Source organism: Arvicola amphibius, chromosome 12 (assembly GCF_903992535.2).
Source record: "Arvicola amphibius chromosome 12, mArvAmp1.2, whole genome shotgun sequence".
Classification (NCBI taxonomy): domain Eukaryota; kingdom Metazoa; phylum Chordata; class Mammalia; order Rodentia; family Cricetidae; genus Arvicola; species Arvicola amphibius.
In genome coordinates, this window is record NC_052058.2 from 90,340,493 (window position 1) to 90,360,954 (window position 20,462).

At 40.7% G+C, this 20,462-nt stretch overlaps 1 protein-coding gene across 1 annotated transcript in view; it reads right to left on the minus strand.

The window, feature by feature from the left end:
* Nucleotides 1–20,462, minus strand: part of Thsd7b (thrombospondin type 1 domain containing 7B) — a 705,347-nt gene that overhangs the window by 364,636 nt on the left and 320,249 nt on the right. Inside the window, exons 7-8 of the mRNA XM_038349733.1 lie at nucleotides 9,636–9,827; nucleotides 7,743–7,977 (exon numbers count right to left, since the gene is read on the minus strand). Coding sequence (XP_038205661.1) covers nucleotides 7,743–7,977; nucleotides 9,636–9,827 — 427 coding nt within the window. The remainder of the gene's footprint in view (nucleotides 1–7,742; nucleotides 7,978–9,635; nucleotides 9,828–20,462) is intronic.

Here is a 20,462-nt window from a genome sequence, read left to right on the forward strand (position 1 = left end):
TTTTGGAATATTTAAATTGTCATTCTGTTTTCCATGGAGCATATAGGCTGATGAGACAGGGAACACATGCTACTGCAAGTCACAGATAACAAACATGTTAGCTAACATGAAACATAGGAAAACATGAGAGCTGTTATTCCATTGATAATTAAGTTAATGCATACAACTGGGAATGGACTTAGAGAACCAACTACTGGAAGAAAAAAAGTTCTTGTAAACAACCAAAAAAAAGTTATCTTTCTTTTTGTTAAAGCTTGCTTTGTTGCTTCTGAATATTGAGAGCCGAGAAGTATATTTGCCTTTTACAATAGAAATAAAGCAACATGGGGGAGGGGGGGCTGGAGAGATGGCTCAGAGGTTAAGAGCATTGCCTGCTCTTCCAAAGGTCCTGAGTTCAATTCCCAGCAACCACATGGTGCCTCACAACCATCTGTAATGGGGTCTGGTGCCCTCTTCTGGCCTGCAGGCATACATACAGACAGAATATTGTATACATAATAAATAAATAAATAAATAAATAAATAAATAAAGCAACATGGGAGCCAGGGAGATACTTCATTATGCATGTCTTCATTCATTATGATTTCAGTCTATAAGTTTCCATAAAGCCCAGACATGTCACGTAGATTAAAGAAGGGATCAGCGTGTCAGAGTCATGTGTGGTGAAGTGCCTTGCCTGTATTCTTGCACTTATATCTGACCTTGGTTCAGAGGAATGTTCAACTAAAGGCCCTCGACAATAGAGAGTCAACCCCAAACTACAGGGAAACCAAACACTTGAAGACTATGGCAGTAGCAAAAATATCACAGCACAAGCCTAGCAATTATCAGACTTTCAGAAGGAGAAAATGAGAAACAAAAGAGATAAGATTAATGGGGAGATAATGGGCCAGACCGTCACAGAACTTTGTAATGCTATGGGAGAGTATTCAGAGTGGAAATTTTCCAGGCTTGACAAAATGGCCAGCATGCCAACACGAGGATTCTTCAGTTGTAAAGACTCACGTTAGGAACGAATAATGTTAGAAACAACGGAAGAAAAAGAGAGGTGTCTTCTAAGAAGGAAGAGAACTCTGCTCACACTGGGCCTCAACTGATAGAACTATTAGCATGAAAATCATTTTCATAATTAAAAAACAATTTATAAGCACTGTGAAGAGTGGAAGGGGCAGTCGTGTTTGGGGATGGAGTGCTCTACAGTGCTAGTTTGGCTACAGCAAGCCATGGATGCAGTGGTGTGTTTCAACATCAGAAGTAAAGAAGGCAAGCAGGGGTCTAAGGCCTTTATGCTATATAGCAAGGGCTCAGAGAGTCTAAATAAAACAGGGGAGGAGGATGTTGTATGTCTTGACTGTCAACCTGATGAGATCTAGATGGAAATAAATCTTTAGTCATGCCGCTGAGGGAGTTTCTAGATTAATTGACATAGGAAGTGCTACCCTGACTATGGGTGGCACTCTTCGGTGGGCTGGGAGTTCAGAATGAATGAAAAGGAGAAAGTGAGTTTGCGCACTCACATTGAACTCTCTGCTTTCTGATTGTGGGTGTGACGTGAACAGTGGCCTCTTGCTCCGGCTCCATGCCTCCCGTGCCACAGCGGGCATTGTTCCTCGGAGCTATCATTCCACATACTCCACATGTCGCTCCACACATCCTTCTGTCCCTAAGTCCTGTGAAGCATTTTGTCCTAGTGATGAGACAAATAACTAATGCATGCTGGATGGCAAGTTTTGAATCTCCCTCAACTCACATGTTGAGCCCGTGACCTTCAAATGACAGTACCTGAGTGGCCTCTTTAGGCTGTGAGCAGTGTATGGGAGCGGAACCCTCATAAGAGGACCAGCCCCCTGACATGAACAGGTTCGTCCTCTCTTTTTGCTCATCCCCATGTGAAGACCCAGAGAGAAAATGGAAAAAAGAATCCCTTATTGTACCAATAAGACTGTTATCTTGAAATTCTACCCTCCAAGACTGTGAGAAAGAGCAGTCCATTTGTTTTGGTCACTGCTCTATGGCAATTTTTATTATAGCAGCTCAAACTGACTAAGGCAAAGGTTCTAAAGTTATTAATCAAAAGCATAAATGTAGGTTACTGGCAGAATGCTCCAACAGGAAGGATGTCATGAAGGTTCTGTGAGAGAATCTAAGAGTTATGGTTCTGATGGGCTTTAATCAAGAAATGAGTTTTAAATTATACACAAGAACATCACATGAATGATACATAAAAATTCATTTCATTTAAAATTAAGAGGGAAACCTCAGAAAGAGAAGAGGACTGAGAGTGGATTCATGGGTTTGTTTATATGGACGTGAAGACATAGCACAGACAGACAAACTGACAAGATACAGTCAGGGGCACAAAAGGAGAAGAGAAAAGCTGGGCATTCTTCAGTTGTCCCTCATACTTCTATTGGCGAGCTAGGTACATTCTTACACAGTCAAGAGAAAGGCATGGGACACCAGTTGAAAATGAGGTTGTCTTATGGGAAATGGGGTGTAGAATAGGAAATGGTTGGGGATTGGCTGCATCCCACCCATGATCCTAGTGTATCCCTCAACACTGTGCAGTATGTAATATTCTGGTAAAATAAATTACAGTGAAAAATGTACATGCATGCAGAAAATAATAAGTGAGTAGTGAATAATAAATGGGTTCGTATTAGTGCATTGTTATTAACCATCATTAATTCAAACAAACCGTTATCAAATGGATCTGCTCAATGAGCAAAGCAGTAGGAGAAAGAGGCTCTTTATAAGGATATAGTGTCATTGAAACAACCCACTCCAGGAAGGAAAATTTATATCCTACCTAAGTTAGACAGTAAAAAACACTGAAATCATTCCCAGGACTTTTATTCATACTCTGAGGTCTAATAAAAATAAAGTGAACTGCCATTTATCCTAACCCCTCTGCTGCCTCTTGGGTCCCAGAGCTGGCAGAGAGTACGGTCTAAACATGGCTGCAATGTCTCCAATAATATCTGCTCTTCTGAGCTCTGGGGAACATAGAAGTAGAGCTCAGACGCACCTAGGGAAAATTCCTTTGGGGATTCAAAGAATAGTGTCTGTGGTACTGAGCTTCAATTTTCCTGTACAGGGTGCCCGTACTACAGGGGCTCTGGCCACTCCAACAGCAATCAGTGCTCACCTCTCCTGGGGAATGTTAGCATCCATCATACTGAGCCTGGAAGGATCAGTCATCATGCAGTTTGCTGGGAGTTTGCTGGCCCTCTGTAAGGTGGACACACTTCCTAAGCTCCACTCTTAGGGAGAAAGAGCAACACTGGCATCCTCACCCCGAGAAGGCTAGACCTACGTGCAGTGCTTTATGGAAACCAGAAGCTAAGAGCTGCCCTGAAAGGGCACACGCTGTCTGATCTGAAAAGAGTCAACTATTCTCTTTTCTAGGAAATGGTGTTTGTGTTACTTTCTTCTTCCAGCAAGTTTACCTTTTCCTCCAGGGCTCAACTGCCTTCTATTTACAAGCATGTTGTGTAGACTTCACACTTGATCACATTTCCAATTTCCATATATTTCCTATTAGAGTTTCAAAATACCATCATTGTCTACAAATAGCTTGGGTGTCCTCTGCCTGGGAAAACTCCAGGGTTCCTTTTCTGCATCATCTCAGTGACACCAAGGGACTACAGCATCATCTCAGTGACACCAAAAGCTGATATTGTTTGTGCTGTAACTTACATACGTGTGTTCCACACATAACACATGATTCATACCACTAGCTCTGATTGTCTTGGGGACAGAATTCTGTCTTATATATTTAAACTGCTAGGTCCTAGCTCAATATAAATAGTAACTGTCGGTGAGTCATTTACTGTTTTATCTAGCCATTTCCAAGTTGAAAGCACAGCCTCAAAAACCAGGACGACATGAACTCACTGTTCAGTTAGCAGAAAAAGCATGACTCCTTGCCAATGGGGATGACTTACACTTCCTCCCTGTGTGTATAGATGGCACTCTGAATGGCAGTGCTCTTACTATTAGGCACATGAATTTCATTTTATGTATCTATTCCCTTAGGCTTATTCTGGGAGGTTCTGTTCACATTGTCTTTTCCTCTGAGCCTGTAGGTTGTAGCTCTATACTGACATGAAGAACATCAGTCGGAGCTACGAAGCCATGCCAGTTTTCACAACGTCTCTCTCCTCATGGTGCACACTCTGTGCCCACCTCCCTAATCACTCATCCGACCCAGCAGCGCCTGTGTTCATCTCACTCAGCTGGATGGGGCCTATCTGCTGCCGTTTTATACACTAGATGTTTAAGCACAGCTATGCTTTTGACTATATCTCGCACAAATGCCAGGTATTTTCACAGCAAAGGCAGAAAATGCTTATCAGGAACGTTGGAAGACTTGAACTGTGTGTTTATCTTTGTTGTTATTTTTTTTTTCAAACTTTACAACTGGAAAGCATTGAATAATGAAACAAAGCCCCAGAAATACCCATGTGAGCTATGACTTCTGCTTCCAGCTGGTTCTCATTTTCTGATATGATCAGTTTTATTACTCATACAATGGTAACATTCTCACCTATATGATCACATGCAAGCCAAACTCAGACTCAGCAATGTAAGGAGAGAAACTTTTTGTCTGTTGGAGGAGGGAGTTAGGAACAAAACACATACATCACTTTAGTGCATTCATTCTCGATCCCACATTTTTCCTCAGGGAAGATCATTCCTCCCTTTTATCTCTAACTCCCATCCCATGCCAAGGAGTTTGCAAGTAAACAGAGGATCTATCTGTGCTCACATGGGCTACCATATTAAAAAGAACAAGTGTGTGTGTGTGTGTGTGTGTGTGTGTTTGTGTGTCTGTGTGTGTGTGTGTGTGTTTGTGTGTCTGTGTGTGTATGTTTGGAAAGGGCAGAGCAAAGCACACTTTCTACTGCTGGCAATCTCACAGGGCATTCCACTGGGGCATCATCTTCTTATTTCACTTAATGTGATTGATCTTACGAATTTTTAAAAATTATCTATTTATTTATTTATTATGTATATAGTATTCTGTCTGCGTGTATGCCTGAAGGCCAGAAGAGGGCACCAGACCCCATTACAGATGGTTGTGAGCCACCATGTGGTTGCTGGGAATTGAACTCAAGACGTTTGGAAGAGCAGGCAATGCTCTTAACCTCTGAGCCATCTCTCCAGCCCGACCTTACGAATTTTAATTAAGTAAATTTACTAAAGTCAATGTAGGCTGCTGCGTGTAGCAGGATGGTTTAGAGACATACAGTAAGAATGAAAATGTCATTGTTAGTTTCACAGTTTTGTTAACAGTGCGTAAAGTAATTAGCATTAACAATCCTCCCACTCTCTGTGTCTGCTTGTTATGTGAAACATACATCAAAGTGATTTTTGGCATGAAAAACTGTAGCAAAACTGGAAGTTATTCGTTGAACTAATATTTTGTAGTGTCATATGTATATATATATATATATATATATATATATATCTTTAAGAATTATTTTAGTGCTATAATTTATTTTAATCACAAAACATATTTATGTTAGTGTTTCATCCCTGTTGCTGTGATAAAACACTGGACCAAAAGCAACTTAGTGGAGGAAAGGGTTTATTAGGTTCTCACTTCCATGCCCATCACTGAGGGGAGGCAGGGCAGGAACTCAAGGAGACATCTGAAGAAACCATGGAGGATCACTCTCAGACTGATGTTTAGCTGGTTTCTCATACAGCTCAAGGCCATCAGCTCAGGGAATGGTGCTGCCCACAGTGGGTGGGTCACCTGTATCAATTAAGAAGAACCCCAGTAGACATGCCCACAGGCCAATCTGATCTATGAAGTCCATGAATCAAGATTGCCCGCTCAAGTGACTTTATATTGTGGCTAGCTGATGGCAATGCTAACTAGAACTGTTATCATTTTAACACAGTAGTGTGTTCAGACATATTTATAATAAGCTGCTATCCAGAGTAATTATGAGATATGAGAGGACAATGAAGGCTGTTTAACATAAGCTCAACTTTTCTTGTTCTGTAGTACTTTACTTAGCATGTGGTAATAACTTTCTTAGTAGATGCGAGTCTCTTTTCTATTATCCTTTTGCCAAGGAAGAGGAAAAAATAACCTCAACATCAAGTGGATTTTTCTGGCTGTAGCGTAGAGCTGAAAACTTATGGAAGAGAGATAAGACTACAAACCTATTAAAATTCCTCTTTATAATAACAAGCAAAATTACCATATGCCATGTTGGGGTTTCCTATTCTTTAGCTCTATTCTTAATTTTATCTTTATTCTAATGTTTCGTGGGTGCCAGTGGGGGGCCACATCGACTCAGGACCCTTCTAGACAGTTTTGTTCCCTTAACTTGAGCTTCTGTAGTTTCCTCATACACCTTTGGCAGCAGCGTGGGTTGGCACAACCCTTCGCTGTGGTGCCGAGAGCAAAGCTAGCTCACGTGATTGAGTTGCCGCTCTGGGCATACACCATGCTGAACCTGTCAGATGGGCAAAATAAATTCGCCTACATTAGCAGTCGGTGAGGAGGGCTGGATGGAACGCTGCTTACATTCATGCTGCAAATGTTCCCGCATTTCTCTGAGCATCAGCCTTGTTCTCTCCTACTGCTTTCCCCACCTGCCTAAAGCACCCAAGTCCATGCTCTTAGAGAATTGAGAAAGGAGCTTCTTCTTGCTAGACTGAAAATTCCTATTTCCCAGGGGAACACCGAATTGCCAAGCTGATGTCAATATACCAAAGCTTCTGCCAGCACACTTTGGTGACTCAACGTTCCTATGGTCAGAGTAAGGTCTTTGAACACTGTTACAAGGGAATTTCTGAGGATAGGTCGCTCACCACATTTCTGAGCATAGCAAAGGACCTTAAATTCTCTCTTTGTCATCAGGGTGAGAGCTAGAGACAGAGACGAAACTCTCCCACTGGAGTTATCTAGACAATTTTTTCTTTCTTATCATCCCTTGAAATATTTCTTGATATGGTTTTAAAAATCTGTGTCCCAGTTCCCATGTCAATATATCCCAGTTACCTTTAGAAAATGTATACCTTCTTTGCAGAGGATGCAGAAAGCTCAAAACTATATTCTACATAGAAGCAAAGATTAAGCAGACCAAAATTTCTGTGGTAGGAGAAACCTGGGAGTCTGAATAATGATAAACATTACCCTTCAGAGTACAGACCTGGTTCCAGATGGACCTAATCTCTGTAAGATTTGAGAAGAGCCAAAGACACAGAGGTCAGCCCCGGAAAATTTGTTTAATTACTCAAATTTATTTCAAGTTTGTGGAGATGACTTAGTTTTTCACTGACTAATTCATCCATTGTAAGTGCACTTCTGGTATATATTACTGAATATGCTTAACTTTGAGGTTAATCTTGGATGGTGGAATAACAAGAAGAATGGGGTCTGGAGAGATGGCTCAGTGGGTAAGAGGATGTGCTGTTCTTCTAGAGAACCTGGGTTTGCTTCCCAGAACTCAAGTAGGATGACCACAACCACCATAACCCCTGCTCCAGGAGACCTGATGCCTTCCTTGGGCCCCTGTAGATACCTGTACATGTGTGTGCATGTACACATGCACACATGAATAAATTAAAATAATCAACAAAGATTTTACAAAGAACAACAAAAGTTCTTGCTACTCTGGCACAAACCTAGGCCTATCATTTGTTTGATAATCCTTTTCTACTAAAAGTACCCAATAATAAAATGATCATATACACTCTCAGCAGAAGCTTGGAGATACCTTTTGGTCATGACTTGGCCCACATGACTCTTGATGCAGAAGACTCTCCGTGTCTGAATGCCCACCCCACATGTTGCTTCGCCATTCCAGCCAATGGTCACATTGAGAGCTGTCACAAGAGTGTTTTCAGAGCAGGGAGCCCAGGCAGATGTCTCCCAGTAGAGCTGGGTACAGGAATGGTCATTGCATAGGCGGTGCTCTTGGAGTTCCTGACTACTAGGACAGGGCTTTCCACCTGGGAAGATTGAAATGAGAAAGAAAACATTAATTATGATGAAGCCATTCATGCTTTGTGTTTTTTTTTTTTTTCCTGTGACCTAAAGACCTAACCTACTGGATCATTCCACTCTACGATTAGGAATCTATGTCCTGAACCATAACCGAAGGATAGTAGTACATTCTTGTCCCCAAATTTACAGACAGCAGGTCCACGTTCAGCAGAAGATAAAATTAATTTGGTCTGCTATCTACCTATGGCACCCACATCTGTGAAATGAGCTACAAAGAAATCAGCTTTTCTTGGATATTATTTTGTTTGCCCGAGTTAATCAATGAGATAGACTAGCCAAGAACGTTAGAGTGACACTATGTCAAATGTATGCTGTCTGCATGTGAATCAGTGACACAGACGAGGCTATGACCTTGGAGTGACATATGTCAGACACACACTACACGCAATTCCTTTTCTTAAGGAAGATGCTCTGTTTCTCAGAGTGCCTCTTGGGAAGTACCCATCCTCCACAAAGCATTTCACTGTGAGTTGAGAAATCCAGAGGCATATATTAAAATCTGGCAAGAGAAAGCTCATCTTAAACCCTGAAATCATTCTGACAACCCACTGTGCCCTGGCAGGGAGACCAGGCAGATATTCACCTTTAAACCCTTGGCTGAATCAGATAACCAAACTTTATTACTATCTGTTCTTTTACATTTTAATTCCGGTGTAAAGTGTGGTGTGTCTCTGAAGTATTGATCTCTCTCTGCTCGTCCACACCACAATGTTTTATTCAGTGGGACAAATGGCTCAGATGCACAGCCTCAATTTTGTTATTTTTATTCTAATACTAATCTTCCACCCTTCATTCTAGAAATATCAAAGCCAGGATATATAAAAGCAGTTGCACTTGGAGATGACAAAATTCTCTTTACTATTACCCTTGCCCGATCTCTCATGATCACAGTACTGAAATCTTGTTTAAGATGTTCCTCACAGCTGGGGTCCCACTGTTCTGCTGCTCTAATGGCACCAAACACTGAGGAGGCAGAGGTAGGACATGAAAGGAATGGCATGTGTGTCTGGGGACAGAGTCCATTGCGGGGAATGATGGGAATGACTGCTCCTTTAATTTGTTCTGCAGTTACTGTTCACGTTCCCATATCACCTTTTACTTTCTTCAAAGCTATTTTCATGGCTTTCATGTTTTCTCCTTGGCCCCTGGCACTAGGTACTCAAGAAAAGGAAACCAGGGCACTGGTAAGCGCCTTACAGGTGTTATTGGCAGTTGTTGATGGGAAAGCAGGTCTCCTAATTCCTCCTTTGGAACTCTTTATACCAGATGAATCCAATTGTGTTCCCAGTCGTATAAGATACCCAAGCCTGGATGTATGATTATATTTTGCTCCCTTCTCTAAACAGTGGAATAAAAAGAGCAACTAAATCATTAGACTGGGACATTTGAGAGTTTGGACTGAAGCAATTTCTGTGGAAAGGTGAGCCCAGCATAGATAAAATAGAGGGCTCACAGAAAAGAATGCAGGTCTGGAAATGAAATGGTTAATGCCCATTTAAAGAGCAGAGATATCAGCTAAGTTTATCTACATGCATGACAAGAATGTCGCAGATACTTATTCAATAACAAAACTTCCAGTCGAGGTACTGAATCTGTCACTCACCTTCTCCAGCCAAAGCAAGGAGAGACCGTGACCTGGTTTGTTTGCCGTCTGCGTTTTTATTGGAACAGGACTGGGAGCAAGATGACCAAGCCGTCCACTCACTCACCACGCAGTCCATTCGGCAGGGGATATCACAGGCCATACGTTCAGGAGGAGGAGGCACTGGGCAGAGACTCCCTGATACTTCTTCTCCTGGAACCAAACAGTTAGAGACAATTGCTTAGTAATGAAAACGAGGTCAATCCGGGAAATTCATTGGTCCGTTGCTTTCTCTATTATCCTACTTTGTCTTGGAAACCTTCAGCAGGTGTCCAGACCGTGGAGAAGAAATATGGATGCACCTGCAACTATCCATAATGTTTCTGTCAAGGAAAATCTGCCAAGAAGTAACATGATATTTAAAAACGTAGAGAGTATGGCCAAATATTCATTTGTCATTCTTCACGGGGACAACGTTGGCTTCTTCTAAGAACAATTTAGCCAAGGATGACTAGAGCTAAGTATGACTGACATGCTAATGGCAGCTCTATGGAACAAGCCTTCATTCATCTTCACAGTGGAGGCCAGGGTGCTCTGAACATCACAGTTGATGCCAGCCACCATAATCCACCCCATAAAGGACAATCTCATCATCCTATTCTCGTTCCGGTGCTTTTCCCTTAAATACCTAATATCTAGTAAGATTATCAAATGATTTTTCTTCTTTCTGCCAGGGAATAAATGATCTAATTATAGTGGAAAGGCCCGTGGCTGAAATTACACACTATGCTGACAAAAGTTGAAATCCATTTCAACATATTTGATGATAATCCAATACACTTCCAAATAAATAATAGTTGTACTTAAAGTCACAGTATAAAACATGCCAAATATCAAAGATTACCAATTTTGCTATTGACACAAGGGTTTTAGTATCCCTTTCTAAATAGTATTTACAATCCTTTGCTATCATATCCTACTACAATTTTTGTAAGTTTTAAAATAAGGCAGGACAGTGCTTAACACCAAGCCAGTGGTCAGAATAATGGGATCATTCTAAGTTACTTTTCGTATCTCAAAAGATAACAATGGTTTCTTGAGGAAAAAAATAACCACTTTCAGTCTTTTTATTTATCATCATGACAAATTCCTAAGATATAATAATTCTCTCATCTCCTCCATCCGTTCAGTCTCCTCATAATCAGAGGACACCAAGAGGAGAGGCGCCATTTATTACTTGAAATAACAGCATAAAATATGGGAAGAAAGCATAGAAGACAAACAGTTTTGTCCTAATGACTTCACAGTTTGGAAGTGTCCTGTTGTGAGTCTGACAGACAAAAATAACCACCAAGGACATGAGTGTTTACCAAATACTGCCTTGGTGCAGGCTGCACATTTTACATATATCATGCATTTGTACGAGAACTCTTAGGAGAAGCTCATTGGGCGGTGTGTCAGAATGCTCTATCTCAGTTCACTGAGAAGGAGTCCAAGGGTCAGAGTCAAAACCTGGCTCATGTTACCCCTGGGACAATGGGAATCAGAGCTAAACCCCTAATTCCCGAGCTTCCATTATCACATTATATATGCTATGTCTAATCCCCTGGAGATGGATATTCTCTTCCGAGGAAGTAAATAAAACACGCTGACAGGAAGCCTGCCTCGAGGAGAAGACAGTGTGTGGTGAATATCTGCATTCATATTTGTAAATGAGGCCAGACTCATTGCCCTTGAGGTACAAATAAAATTTTTCAAGCATATTATGAGAAGTAATAGAGATTCCAGCAGATAATCAAGCCGAAAGCTCAGCTCCAATCATTCTCCTCTCAGTCTCAATCTATGTTCAGGTTGAGTCCACAGAGTGAACCCACCCGCTTCACGCTCACACGGGAAGTCATCTGGGGCACCTCATTCCCACATGCGGAAGCCAGCAGGCCGAGTCGGGGGGGGGGGGGAAACCCAAACTACAGCTAATCAAAATTTAATTCCCACTCTTGTGAATATGATTAGCATAATCTTAACACAAAGCATTCTAAAGTAACCATCTGCAAAGAGCATTTCCAGGAAGGAGAGATAAAGAAATCTTATGAAAAGCGGAAGGGGTGCACCGTGCATTGAGAGGAACTGGGCTAAACATGGGCAGTGTGGTTAGAACTGACAACATTACAGAATATTGACAATGAGAGCGGACATCAGAAATTTCCCAGGAAATAAACGGGATGTAGTGCTTTACCACAACAGAACACCAATAGCCACACATTCTCTTTTTAAAAATGTCTCTCTAAAACAAATAACATATATTTTTTTAAAAACTATGCTTTAAGAAAACCTAATATTAAAGAATTATGAAATTGGCTATAATTAAAGGGGTGGAAACTATGCACAGTGACTTCAAGGAAATAGACACACAGGCTCAGAGTAGTGAACCTCCCCAGAGCTGACGTTCATGATGCAGGTGAGCTACAGACGTGCAAAATTAAACTTTGTCCAAAAGTAAGTAGCAAATAAATGATGCAGACAGAAAACACTGTCGGGGTGCATGAATGGGAACCTGTTGGAATTAGTCACTGTTGTGATATGTCTTTAGCATGCAGCAGAGGTAGGTCAAGATCATTGACAATGAGGGGAGGATGCCTCAGGAAAGGGGAGCACCCCTTAAGTCATATAGTTATATAGAAGGTAGAAAATGCTAATCACCCCTGAGATGATAACCGCCACACTGGGACAGTTATTCGCCATTGTGTTCTAATGGATAAGGAAAATGTGTGCTCATCTTCTTACCTACCTTCTTTGCACTCCCAGGTGTTCAACCTTTTCAGGACCCAGATTTTTAATCTCCTCTCTAGGCTTCACACATTCATGACTGTCAGCATTCACTTCAGGTTCTCAAACACTTTCCAAAACAAAATTGTCTTGTGAACTGATATAGCTATTACTGATGCCATGCAAAGACAATATACCCAGCAACATTCTGATAGATTGCCCTTGCAGGCTAATGAAGGTCTATGGACAAACAGATCAGAGTGGCTTTAAGGAAACCAAACAGATAGGCATAAGCTGTCCCTGAAAATCTCAGTGACTTTCGTATAAGAAATCTCACTAAAGAAAAGTTACACAGGGCATTCTCGCAGCAACGTGTCCCAATCAGGTGAGTATGGAAAAAGAATTGTAGCTACCAGCAACAATTTTGCTCTCAAGAGGACCACTTAACTCCCTTTACTTTCTGTTATGTCATTGTAATAATGAAATAAGAACATCACTTTTGAGGATAGCCCAAGGATGATGGATTACTTAGATAACACAAATAAAACCTAGTAGAACCCAAGGAAGGTTTTGTATAAGAAGACCCTTACAAGCTGTTGTTTGCAAAATGCTTAACACACTCACACACACACACACACACACACACACACACAAACACACACACACGCACATTCACACACATGCTCAGCAATAGATTAAGGGTATTTTTATTCAATAGATCTCAACTTTTACATTGTAACCATGAAATAAACTAGCTTTTCCTTTCTACTGGGTACAAATCAGTGTCTCTGTAGGCTCACATGAATGACAGAGATATTTATAATCATCTAACCCATTTTGTTGATATAATGAACCAATAAACCCTTCAAAATCCCATTACAGCATCTCAGCCTAAAAACCTCTCCCCCACGTAGGTCTGTATGTGTGCTCATGATCCAATTATGCATATTAAGCCATAGAGGGAAAAGCATCAGGCTTTCTTGTTTATTGTCTGTCATATGGATTGGTGAGTTCAACTGACTCCAGGCATGTGGGAAAAACACAGGAACTTATGGGAGAGAAGCTAACCCATTAATGGTAAGTATTCATAAGATCTGATAATTTAATGTCAAAATAAAACAGGGGTATGTAAGAATAACATTAAATTCATCTTCCAAGGAGAATACAAAATTCATCCAAGCCTTCACCATAATCCCTGGAATCAATGTGGAATAAGACTATCCTGGTACTTCTGAGTAGACTAACTAATCTGTTGTAAGAGGAGGCTTGTTGGTTCCTGGCTGCTCAGCCTTGATATAATCACACAGAAACTATATCATTTAAAACACTGCTTGGTACATTAGCGCTAGCTTCTTATTGGCTAACTCTTACATCTTAATGTAACCCATCTCCATTAATCTGTGTATCATCACATGGCAGTGGCTTACCGGCAAAGTTTCAGCATGTATGACTCTCTCCATAGCTCCATGGCATCTCTGCCCTCCTTCATCCCAGCATTCAGCCTAGCTTTCCCTGCCTACCTAAATTCTGCCTTGCTATAGATCCAAAGTAGTTTTTTTTTTTTATTAATGGTAATCATAGCACACACAGGGGACTCCCACCTCATCACATAAAGATGCAATATACACAGAGAGTCTGGATTATGTCTATTATTTCATTTTCTTTAATATTTTTGACTGTGAAGGAGCTAAGTGCAGGGAGATATTTCATTGTATGGGCTTCTAAGCTAAACCAACATATATACTTTAAAGGTATCTTGTCTTCAAAATTTGGGTTCAAAAATATGTTGCTTTGGAGAAGAGGTTCTTTTGTTTCCACAGAGGAAGATAACCTGTGAATTCATTCCAGGTTAATGTAGTTTGATGCACCAAGATCCATTGAAAGGTTGCCAAGAACACTCCCAAAAAATTACTTCACCCAACTGTTGACTGAGATGAATCTAGTACATAGGACACATCATGAAAGACATGATTAACAGCATACCAATCAGCAGGGAGTAGTCTAGAGAACTACACCCAAATTCTCAAATATTGTCTATAAATATTTGTTTACATTTAAAGGGGGATATGCTATAGAAATTTGCATTGGTATGGATCCTGTTTTATGGATATAAATTTAAGGTCAGTTTTATTATATGTATTTCTGCTCTTCATTAATGTATTGTGTTTGAGCAACTCATTTAAAAATATAATGTATAATTAAAAAATATACGTAAATAGTCATCCATGATAGTCAAGCTTGTAGTCATGTTAGATTTTCTAGATGTACAGAGATGTATTTCAGGTGGATAGGGATTCTTCAAACCTCTCAAAGACTACAGAATATGGCATTTATTAGAGTACTACTCAGCGGTAAAAAACAATAACATCTTGAATTTTGCAGGCAAATGGATGGAAATAGAAAACACTATTCTGAGTGAGGGAACCCAGACCCAAAAAGATGAACATGGGATATACTCACTCATAATCGGTTTTTAGCCATAAATAAAGGACATCGAGCCTATAATTTGTGATCCTTGAGAAGACAATAAGAAGGTGAAACCAAAGAAAAACATATAGTTATCCTCCTGGATATTGGAAGCAGACAAGTTTGCCGTGCAAAAATTGGGATCTTGGGGGTGGGGTGGGTTGGGGGCAAGGGGAGATGGGGAGAGCAAAGCGTGAAGGGGAGGATAGGGAGAGCTTGGGGGAATGGGATGCTTGGGATATAGGAAGGGTGGATATGGGAGCAGGAAGCATATATCCTAATTAAGGGAGCCATCTTAGGATTATTAAGAGATTTGACTCTGGAGGGCTTCCCAGGTATCCAGTGAGATGCCCCCAGCTAGTTCCGTGGGCAGCTGAGGAGAGGGAGTCAGAAAAGGCCAGATCCTATAGCCATACTGATGATTATCTTGCATATCACCATAGAATCATCATCTGGCAATGGATGGAGCTAGAGACAGAGCCCCACACTGGAGCACCGGACTGAGTTCCCAAGGTCCTGACGAGGAGCAGAAGGAGGGAAAACATGAGAAAGAAAGTCAGGACCGTGAGGGAACCTTCATCTGGCGATGGATGGAGATAAAGACAGAGCCACACATTGGTGCACCGAACTGAGCTCCCAAGGTCCAAATGAGGAGCAGAAGGAAGGAAAACATGAGCAAGGAAGTCTGGACTGCGAGGAGTGCTCCCACCCACTGAGATGGTGGGGCTGATCCATTCGGAGCTTACCAAGCCCAGCTGGACTGGGACTGAAAAAGCATAAGATAAAACTGGTCTCCCTGAACATGGCAGACAATGAGGGCTGCTGAGAAGCCAAGGACAATGACATGGGATTTGGACCCTACTACACATACTGGTTTTGGGGGGGCCTGGCCTGTTTGGATGCTCACCTTCCTAGACCTGGATCGAGGGAGGAGGAACTTGAACTTCCCACAGGACAGGGAACCCTTACTACTCTCTGGACAGGAGAGGGAGGGGGAGTAGAGGAGGGAGGGGGGTAATTGGGAGGTGGGGAGGAGGCAGAAATTTTTAATAAAAAATTAAAAAAAAATAAAATAAAATGTCTTAATAACTTAGGGCTTTTTATAACAATGAGACACATCTGCTCCTGGAAGCACCACTTACTTCAAGAGGAAGATGTGCACTGAAGAGGCTCCTTATGGAGTTTGTTAGCCATTTGGGCAAGAAACTGCTCTTGCCTGGACTGCTTGATGAACTAGATATGCAGGACACAGAGAAAAATGACTGTTTAACTTGCCTAAAGGTGATATGATCCTTCAAGGTTCTGGCTTCATGAGTCTGCCAGACATTCTTCAGAACACAGAAGAAAGTTACTGTCAAACTACCAATATAGGCAGAACTGTCTTTGAAATTTTCAGCTTCATGCAAAAGTCTGCTGGATACTATGGGCCTGTAGGCTGAAGATGGATACCATAACAATACAAAAGAACTTTGGGTGAGTGTCCAGGTAGTGAGATGTCTCTGTCAATTCTAGAGTTTTATAAGTTTCTTGCAGTGCACTTCCTGTTTACTTGGTGATATTGTATCCTTCTTGAGTCTTTGATGAAGTTGGAGAATATAGTTAGTTTTCCTTAGATATGACAAAAGATAAAGTATATTTAAATATTTTAACTGTAATTCTTGCTTGATACCTGTTTTGTTATATGTAATTTTACTATGTTAAAGTTAAAACCTTGCTTTTTATTTAAGTAGAAAAGGGGAGGTGATGTGAGATTTCCCTCTGTATGCTGTGATTACCATTAATGAATAAAAAACTGTCTTGAGCCTGTGCAGAGAATAGAGGTAGGCAAAGAAAACTAAACTGAATGCTGGGAGAAAGGAAGCAGAATAAAAGAGAAGCCATGTAGCCCTGCTGTAGACAGATGTTGGAACCTTGCTGGTAGGCCACAAACCTCGTGGTAAAATATACAATAGTGGAGATGGGTTAATTCTAGATGTAAGAGCTAGCTGGCACTATGTTTAAGCAATTGGCCAAGAAGTGATTTAATTAATACAGTTTCTGTATGATTATTATTGGGCTGAACAGCCGGGAACCAACAAGCAGCCTATTATAACATGTGTCTGTTTATCAGTACAGTGCCATTGAATGGCACTGCTGACTTATTTTGTTTTTATTTTTTTATTTGGGCACAGATTGTTGCTAAATTCCCCAGGCTGGATTCTAATTTGGGATCCCCCATCTCAGTTTCCTGAGTAGCTTGTGTTATAGATATCCACAACCATGCGTGAATTCAGCATTAGCTATTAGTTAAGAATTTTTATTTTTTCCAGTTGCAGTGTATATATTACCTAAGGATAAACTGCAAATAGTTTACTGAAGGTTCTTTCTGGACACCAAGCAAGAAACTACTCTAAACTAAACATTAGATTAGTTACCAGAGACAGTTTATTTTTCTATCAGATTAATATATTTAACATGCACATATCTTCTATTCAAATACATGTGTCATGGTTCTATTACCCCCTTTTTATATTAATAAACAAGTAAACAGCACAGCATAAAATTCTTAGTTTTGCAACTGAGATTACAAGTATTTAAAGCAATAAAAGAAAAGGAAAAACAACATGAAATATTCACATAAAATATGCAGTATGATTTGAAACACAGTCAAGTACTTAGTTATCATGTCAACTTTGAGCTACTTTACTATCCCAGAAATGATGCTCACTAGCTATTTTATTGATGTTTCTACTTGTATACTACTGTACCATCTATAAAAAATATTGAAGTCATTATCAAAAATGCTCTACATGTCATAAAAATTTTATGACCTATTTAAATCTCAGAAAAGAATGCCAATAAATGCTGACTAAATGCTTGCCAACATTAGAGCATGCTATCAGCAGACTTTCTAGAACAAATTAAGTGGAATACATCTGTATTTAATTCCATATTTTAAAACTAAATATTGTCTCCCAAAAATCAAGCTGCCTCTGGCCACTTCTAAACCATGATGCTAATCAGATAAAGAAATGTTTATATTTCAATGCAATAAAATATGGAGCCAAAGCTCAAGGGGGAAGTAGATCTTATTTGTGGTATTCTAATATCATCAGCAATCAGATTGCTGCTTCTGCTTGCTTCTTTCAGAAGTGAACATATACATGTGTACCAATTTACGTGTGCACAGACAGAAACAAAGCAATATCATGGTGTTATGCTAATAATAATAGTATTAATGGTGACAGTGTCGATAGTTGTGTGGAGATAGAATAGATCTAACATTTAGGGAAGTTGTGGGCTAAAATAGTCATTCTTATTACCAGTAGACCTTTATTGACTGGCCACATTAGCATCATTTGTTTGGTTTGCACTATTGCTATACCTAAAGCATAAGAACTTTAAAAACTTGATTTTTAAAATTTTGCACCTAGCGTCTAAGTTAAGCCTGTAATCAGATCTGTCAGTTGTTACAGGCTATTGTATTATCCACTCTGATGTGTTGTCTACTGGTTCATCTTCTGCCAGTGATGTGGGAGGGTCTTCTGTTTTAATAAGGAAACTGCCTTGGCCCTTAGGTGGGTGGAGTAGACAGAACAGGAAGAAGGAAGTGAGGTAGATGGCTCAGTCAGATGCCACGCCTCTCCTAAGTTAGTCAGACCACCATGCCTCTCCTCAGAGAGATACCAGATGTGATGAAGCTCCAGCCCAAGATGGACATATGCTAGAAACTAAACGGTAAGGCACCACTTCGTGGTGCTATACAGATTATTAGATATGGGTTAATCAAGATGTGAGTAAGAGGCTGAGGCTGAAAATAATGGGCCAGGCAGTGTTTTAAAAGAATACAATTTGTGAGTTGTTATTTCGTGTGTTAAGCTAGCTGTGCTGGAGCCAGGCAGGATGAAAAGCAGGCCGGCCTGCAGCTCCACACTACAGAATGGCACCGGAATGCAGCTCCTCGCTACATGCCAGTGTCTTTTTCTTTACATTCTTTCAGCTTACAACAAGTCATGGGAAAGGGAGTCTGGAGAATTTATTGTCAGGCCACTAGTTAAAGGAATACAAGAAAGACTTGGCCCAACAAAGGAGATAACTTTGATTACCTGGTCTAAGTGACATTGGATGGACAGAAAAACGATTTCTAAAGTAGAAAAGGTAAGCCAATAGAAAAGAAAGCAAAATTGAGAGGTAGAAGAGTAAAGCAGAGCCCACTTGGAAAATACGGTGAGTCAATAAAACAGTACAATGTATGATGCAAAAGATAATACAAAAGCTGTGGGAAAATATATGAGGATGTAAGCATGTTTGCAAACTGAAAAACAGTGAAGCGCTAATCACTGAGAGTAGAAGGAGAAAGAGAAAACTAAGTTTGAAATGAATCCAGAAGATACCCTAAAAGACATGTTAAAATAATAGCATTGCAGGTAAGAAATGGTAGTAGATGAAGAAAAGGTATTTTCAAGGTGAGTGTATTTATGAAAGCCAGGAGTGGCTAAAGCTGAACACTGAAGCAGGCAAGATGCCCTTCAGAAGCCCTTCTACCTGAGCAGTTCCCAGTTCCCAGTCCTGATGCTTACAGTATTATCAAGATAGCAGCCAACACTTTGATCATGTAGAAACCCCCAGCACTACAAAATAATCAGGTGTCCTCTGAGGACTTAATAAAAGGAAATACAAACATGGTGCTTAGTAGATGCCAGTGAACTGCATATCACATGCATTTAAACAGAAGGAGAGTGGTTACAGGCCTGCACAGCTCTTGCAGAGGAAGGGAACTGTACGTAGTTTCTAGTATCCTAACTAGATGACTCACAACCACCTGTAACTCCAGCTTCAGGGAAGTGTCTTTTGACAAGGCAGTCATGTTCACACACCCACCTATACCAACCCATCACCCACCCATGCCATGCCTGTACAGATAATTTAAAGGTAATAACAATAGATCGTCAGGGTTCACAACAGTTCTACCTTTGCTATGCTCGCTTTGAAGATGATAACTTCTACTTTTGGACAAGTTAAATAACTGTACAAGGGGAAATGGAAGTTCAATAATAGAATGGAGTTGGAATCTGAGAAACAAAGCTCTGGAGTTCATGGCTGAGTCAGGACATCCTACTGTCTTTCATTATGTGGGATTCCCCTCTCTGTGCTGTGATTACCATTAATGAATAAAGAAACTGCTTTGGTCCTCTAGTAGAGATATAGGGGAACAGAGCTAGGTGGGGAAAACTAAACTGAATGCTGGGAGAAAACAGACAGAGTCAGGGAGAAGCTGCTGGAGGAGACAGACGTGCTGAAACTTTGCTGGTAGGCCACGACATCGTGGTGATGCGCAGATTAATGGAGATGGGTTAAACTGAGATGTAAGAGTTAGCCAATAAGAAGCTAGAGCTAATGGGCCAAGCAGTGATTTAAATAACATAGTTCCTGTGTGATTATTTTGGGGCTGAGCAGCCGGGAACCAACAGCAGCCTCCCTGCAACAGTCCATGCTCTCAGCTTTGGTATTCATAACTTCTCTTTTCTCTTGGACACAGTCTGTGCCTGTCTTCTGGCTCCACCAGCTAAGGCTAGTGGGAGTCAGCACACTGCATGCACTGTCACGTAGATGCTGTATCAGTATGGCTTGAGGTGA